General features: G+C 39.4%; 1 protein-coding gene across 1 annotated transcript; it reads right to left on the bottom strand.

Moving 5' to 3' along the window:
- Positions 1-5,567: 5,567 nt before the first annotated feature.
- On the bottom strand, positions 5,568-6,506 carry LOC131914231 (putative olfactory receptor 10D4). Its single transcript, XM_059266822.1, has one exon. It carries the CDS (start codon positions 6,501-6,503, stop codon positions 5,568-5,570), a length of 936 nt encoding a protein of 311 aa, XP_059122805.1. The 5' UTR covers positions 6,504-6,506.
- Between the last annotated feature and the right edge of the window lie 679 nt (positions 6,507-7,185).

Raw genomic sequence — 7,185 nt, 5'->3', positions numbered from 1 at the left:
AATTAGTCACAGTAGAAACAGGACCCAAAGAGGTTGAGAGTAAAATATGAAGACTTTATAATCTTGAGAGCTGTGTGACCTTGTAGTGTTGATATTGATGAGGTTGAAGTTGTTAGTGGCACATACACATAAGTTATTGCCACTGAATAGTGTCAGTAAGACAAAAATTAACAGTGGTTCAAAGGGTCTGATATGAACCTACTCATTCTCAGACTATCAGAACAGCTCTGTACTCAAGGCTGAGGTTTACATCCTGGAACTCAGAAACCTCTGTCTTGGACACTGTTGCTGTCATTTCTATAATTCTGTTCTCCCACAATGTAAGGCCATGGAAACCACTCTGAGCCCTCAGTCATGCAAATACTATAGTGTATAACTGAGACTACATGGCATTTCTTATTTTGTCCCTTGTCTCCTACATACTTAAAACTAAAAAAAAAAAAAAAAAACCAAAACTTCTTATTTGTTCTAGTTTAGAATTTTATCCAGAGTTTGTCTCTGGCTAGCACCAAGCAAGTGAAAAAGAAATTGATTTTTATTTGACTGTAAACTCAACAATTATTTAATTCCAAGGGGAAAAATAAAACTTTCCCCTCTCTCTTTTTTATTTCCCATTTGCCATTCATTTCTCTATCTATACTTTCATGTTCCCAAATAGATGAATCAGTCCAAAGTTATGAGACAGTTATATACAATCAGAGTTAGCATTTCAGACTTGGGAGGGGAAATAGACGCTGTATAGTCCAAGTAAAGCTTCTTCATTTGATACCTTTTTTTTTAAATTTTTTAAAAATTTTTATTTTGAAATACAATTCAGTTCTACATATCAGCCATGGATTCCCTTGTTCTCCCCCCTCCCACCCCCTCACCTTCCCCTCAGCCCACGCCCCATTCCCACCATCTCCAGGGCAAAGCCTCCCCCACGGACTGAGATCAACCTGGTAGACTCAGTCCAGGTAGGTCCAGTCCCCTCCTCCCAGGCCGAGCCCAGCAATCCTGCATAGGCCCCAGGTTTCAAACAGCCGACTCATGCAATGAGCACAGGACCCGGTCCCACTGCCTGGATGCCTCCCAAACAGATCAAGCCAATCAACTGTCTCACCCATTCAGAGGCCCTGATCCAGTTGGTGACCCCTCAGCCATTGGTTCACAGTTCATGTGTTTCCATTCGTTTGGCTATTTGTCCCTGTGCTTTATCCAACCTTGGTCTCAACAATTCTCGCTCATATAAACCCTCCTCATTCTCGCTAATTGGACCCCCAGAGATCCACCCGGGACCTACCCATGGATCTATAGAGCTACAGTAATAAAAACAGCTTGGTACTGGCATAAAAACCGACATGTGGAACAATGGAATCGAATTGAAGACCCTGACATTAATCCGCACACCTATGAACATATAATTTTTGACAACGAAGCCAAAAGTGCACAATGGAAAAAAAGAAAGCATCTTCAACAAATGGTCCTGGTATAACTGGATATCAACATGTAGAAGGCTGCAAATAGATCCATATCTATCACCGTGCACAAAACTTAAGTCCAAGTGGATCAAGGACCTCAACATAAATCCAGCTACTCTGAACCTGCTAGAAGAGAAAGTAGGAAGTAGTCTTGAACACATTGGCATAGGAGACCACTTCCTAAATAGAACACCAGTAGCACAGACATTGATACGTTTTTTATCTCTCTGAAAAGGAATTGTCTCTCTCTAAATGAAAGATTTTGTCTTCTTATGACCACTTCCTCTCATAAGTCAGGCTCACAGTTCAACAAAGTGGGAATCAGCTTCACTAAGTTTGTTAGAATGCTGTGTTGATAGTAAGAATTGAAGTGAGCCCTTCAGAATAGAGGTAGTTCTCAGTAGAAACCCAATTAAGTGAAGTATGATTGGTTAAATAGGTACATCATTACTTGGTAACTATACTGTACCTGGTCCCTCACTCACAATCATTTGACTTAGCATGCTTGTTCTCATGATTATGTAAAAAATGGTATGTGGTCAATAGAAACCACACTTCAAAGTCTGAATTTTGATCTTCTTTCAAGGTAGTGACCTGCAGTTTAATGCTCTCTCACAATATAGGGTAATGGAAGGCACCTGAGTTCTCAGCTATGCTAAAACTGCAGCTAGTAACCGGGGCTACATGCTCTACTGTGTTGCCAGCATTTTAAAATATAATGTCCATATTTTACCATGACTAAAATATACACATAAGGGAGCATACATGAGCTCTTAGCATTTAATTGTAAAATTGACCCTACACTGGATGATCCTCTTCAGTTAAAAGTTACAGTAAATATTTTGGCACATATAAGATAGGCACAGTTAAATTGTGAGGGATCGGTGTATTAACTTCACCTTTGAACTATTTTGTTCTTTGCTTACAAGGGTTCTATTAGAGGATGTGTTCAACTTTGGTTGTGAAGCCTCTTTCAGTGATGTAGGCTTAACAGCCATTGAAATAATCACCAAATACCCTTGACTTCAAAAACAATCATTTTTAACGTGGAAAGTGAAATAAATACCTTTCTGGTCAAGTAATTTTTTTCAGGTAACATATTAAATCAATGACATCTTCATAAGTAGTGAACAAATGACTCTAGAGTTTACATAATGGCAAGAATGCATCATAACTGTACACACACACACACAGTGCTATGAAGAAAGTAAACAAAATGTAATTGTAACATTTTGAGAATGAGTAAAGGGTATATGGATCCTGTATACTACACATATAGTACCTTTTCCATATTTTTGTATAGATTTTTAAATGCCAATACTATGTAGTCTATGTAGGTTTCATGACAATAAAGAGTGAGAAACATTTTTTGAAGTATGCTTTCTATACTTAGACATATTTAATTTCTTCTGTGTTTTTTTAAAGTACTGTTTAAATAGAGACACTTTTTTTTAACAACAAAATGATGTGATTTCATGTGATGTTTTTGTAATGATGATTTGTCAGGAGGGTGATCAATGTTGTCATGGTCAGCTGTGGTGTGTAGCAGCATAGTAACTCATAACTTTCTCTGTCAGAATTGGAACTTTGCTGATGAATGAGTAGTGTCCTGAAAACCATAAGAGTGGAATCCACCCTTGGTAATCTGAACCAAATAAATTTTAGTGTACAAATTCTTAGACCGTGAACCTTACCACAAAGCTATTATGGAAAAGACAGCAACTGCTAGGACTACAACTTACTATGTGTGAGAGAGAGGGAGAGATGGAAAGGGGGAGAGAAAGGGAGAGAGAAGCAGAGAGGGAGAGAGAGAGAGAGAGAGAGAGAGAGAGAGAAGAGAGAGAGAGAGAGAGAGAGAGAGAGAGAGAGAGAGAGAGAGAGAGTGAGAGAGAGGGGGGGGGAGGGAGAGAGAGGGAGAAGGGGGAAGGGAGGTAGGTGAAAGACTCTAACCCTTCAGGCTTACATCCCCCAAGCCCCAGGAAATGAGAAACTAAAAATCTAGTTCCAAGGGCAACCTGACTCAGCCACTACTCAATCACCCCTGCCACAATGTAACAATGTAAAAAGATTTCCGTTAAGAGATGTGCTCAACTGTGACTGGGATAGTTGCAGGTGTTCCAGGAAGGACCACCATGGCCCTTGTGTAAGCTCCACTCCCGCCCTGATACCCGCTTTGAGGTTTCAGGAAGAATGTGCATGTGGACGTGACTGTACCCACTCTGTGATCACCCTGTGATCAGGCCATGAAATTGTACGGGAATTGTAATCTTGTGGGTTTTGTGGGTTTTTCCTTTAAAAGCACCTATGTGACTACAGTAAGATGCGACTCTTGCTCTTAGGAGCAGAGTTTGCCTGTCTGTACAGGTGCTTCAATAAAAACCTCTTGCTATTGCATCAACTGGACTGGAGTCTGGGTTCTTGGGGCACCCACTCGAGACCCTAAACCTTTGGGGTCCAACAGTAGTGAGGGAAGGAGAGAGGGGGAGGGGCAGAGGGAGAGAGACAGAAGAGGGAGAATAAATGTGAAAAAGGTAGTAAAAGTGAGGAAGTGAGGCAAGGTTGTAAAACACGTCCATTTTGACATTCTGTCCAGAAGGCAAGTGCAAAGGAACGAGATAGGACTGACTGTAGTGGTTCCTGAGTTTCAGAATGTTTGACACCATAACCTCCTGATAAAATGGGTAGTTGTTCCACTTTCAGTGTTTATGTTGAACACAGAGGGAGTATAAAGCTGCAGGTTACATTTGACTCTTTAACATTAGTGTGTTTAATATTTCAAATTAATATTGGCTCTCTGAAAGGACCTAAGATTTCTTGTGTTATACTAATGTCTTTTTGATTTCTAGCAGTATTGTCTGATATCTACAGTATTTTATCTCAAAGACCCTTAGATAGAACATCATAGTGCCCTGGTTATTGGAAAGTACTGTCTCTGGGGCATTTGAATATTTTCTAACAGAGTTGCCCACACTTACAGATTTGTTCTTTTGATGTATAATTTCTGGTTGTGGAAGACTTTGCCTTCCCCTGTCGCTTCTCAGAAACTTAATGAAAAAGACACACACCAATCGTTCCATTATGTAGTACTAATTTTTCCTTTACAACACAGCTAGATTTTTTTCCCTTTCTTCTTTCTTCTCTCCCTCTCTATAATCTAATCATTTATTTTTCAAAATAGGAATGAATATCGAATTCAAGAATAGCCCTGGATATAAGGAAGATATAAAAACTAAGAGAAAACTAAAACCAAGATAAGAGGAAGAATACATTCATTAGAAACTTAACTAGGTTCTACAAATGAAACATATCTATTTATTTCTTGGCATTTTGAAGTGCAGAGGTTAGAGAAAGGTAAATTCATTGTAGATGTTACTATGAAAAGGGAAGAAACACACGTTTATGTTATCCCTTTAACAGTTTACTACAGCTACCTGACTGAGACACATAAAATGCATGAATGTATTTCAATTTAATTGGCCTTTTTGTCTGATTTAAACAAATTTTAAAACAACAAAGGGGATTTATTGACCAACTCTTGAGAAATAATCCACATTTGTGCCTTTTGAGGGGTACAATTACAGAACAACACACATATCTCAGTCCCAGAAGATGTGCACAGGGAACAAGTTTGAAATCATGCAAGATTGTATGCTTGGAAGAGCTCACCTTAAATGTAACTTAATTAGTTTGAATTTATGAGTCTCTGGTAGAAAATTGAGCTTACCTTTCTATTTTAGAAAGGATATAAAATTCTGGTTTAGTCTGTTTGAGGGAGTAAATATGTCTCAATCCTTTTAAAGAGTTAGATGAGTAACAAATACTTGAGAGAATAGCAGTGCTTGGAGAGAATCCATACAACGTAAAAATTAACACAGGATAAAGTTAAGAGACTTTATCACTTATATTTCATTATAAAACATAAGGAAACATAAAATGAATATATATCTTCAAACAAAGAAGAAAGTGGTAAATTTATGTAATGTACATTTCATTTCAATATGCCTTAGAAGTTAGAGCTGTCAATTTCTCTAGTGAAATATGCTGTAGATGCAAATCTGACCTACTAAATGTTGACTCAAACTTCGTTAAGCAAAGATTTAGACATTTTTATTTACTTTCCGGATGTTGAGTTTTCTTAAGAAATATTTGCCTCAGGGCTGCTTTCACATCCTTATTTCTCAGGCTGTAGATCAATGGGTTGAGTGTGGGTGTCACAAGATTGTTCAAAATCTGAATTATAGCACCAAACAATGGGCTGGGGTTGGGCTGTAGGTAGATGATGATGACTGGTCCGTAGGCACAGACAATGGCAGTGAGGTGGGCACTACAGGTGGAGAAGGCTCTCTGCCTGCCTTCTTTTGAGCGGATTTTTGAGATAGAGATTCCGATTCGAGTGTAAGACACAAGGATTAGGAAAAAGCAAATGAGAGATAAAAGACCAACGTTTGTAAAGCCCACCCTCTGTGCTAGAGAGGGGTCCTCACAGGCTAGTGGTAACACTGCAGGCATGTCACAGAAGTAATAGCCCACCTCACTGGGGCCACAATAGGGCAATTGGAAAGTGAGGGATGTTAAGATAATGGAGTGCACACAGCCGCTCATCCAGGTCCCTGTGGCCAAGACACAGCACACTCTGTGGTTCATGATGACCGTGTATCTCAAAGGGAAGCAAATGGCAACAAAGCGGTCATAGGCCATCACTGTGTACAGGAAGCATTCTGTGCAACCCAGACAATGATAGAAGAAGTGTTGTACAACACAACCCTGGAAAGAAATCCCCCTACCCTGTCCTGAAAGATATGACAACATCTTTGGAGCTGTTGTGGAACAGAAACCCAAGTCAAAGATGGAGAGGTTTCCCAAGAAAAAGTACATGGGTGTGTGGAGTCGCTGGGAGGAGATGACTGCAGTAAGAATGAGCAAGTTTCCCAGGAGGGCACAGGCATACAGTGCTGAGAACAGGAAGAGCAGGACCTGCTCCAGGCCTGCTGTCTCAGGGATGCCCAGCAAGGTGAATTCTGTCACCATGGTGTGGTTTGTCATGTTTATGGAAGAATCAGCTCCTGGAAGTCTGTGGAAAGATGTAAAATTTATTATGTATGTGGATTAGATGAGTTTAATTCACCAGGGTGGAAGAGAAAAAGATACTGGTATTTACAGAGAGATGTTCTAGACAGAATTGCTTTTCCTGCTGATGGAGTATTTTTCTAAGTTAGGCACCTGGTTGCAGATGGTCTTCTTAATATTGTCACTCAGAAGTTAACTTCCAGAGCAGTTGCAAATGGTGTCTTAACAACCTCACCCAGAAAGTAACTTCAAAGGCTAATCGCCTCTTTTCCCCTATTCATATAAATGATCGTATTCCATCATTCCAGATGCTCATGATTCTAAAATGAAGAAAAACACACTAGAATTGGAGTTGTAGGGAAGATGGGGGAAATGGCAGGGGTATAAAAGGATAAGAAAAAGTGGGGAATGAGAATAATCAGGATGCGTTATACACAGTTTTGAAATTTTCCAAGAAAAATTTTAATTAGTAAAAAGTTTTGCTTCCAATCACATTTGCACCTGGGTTCTGGAACTACAGGTAAAGAGAATCAGAACCAACAGCATTTATGACAAAAATTACAACAGCAAAGGTTATACCTCATGATTTTAAAATCAAAATCTGAACATAAATGGAGCTGGAAGCTGAATGAATACATTAAAGTTTTCTTACACAGCA

Source organism: Peromyscus eremicus, chromosome 7 (assembly GCF_949786415.1).
Source record: "Peromyscus eremicus chromosome 7, PerEre_H2_v1, whole genome shotgun sequence".
NCBI lineage: Eukaryota > Metazoa > Chordata > Mammalia > Rodentia > Cricetidae > Peromyscus > Peromyscus eremicus.
This window is presented reverse-complemented; position numbering and strand designations above follow the sequence as displayed.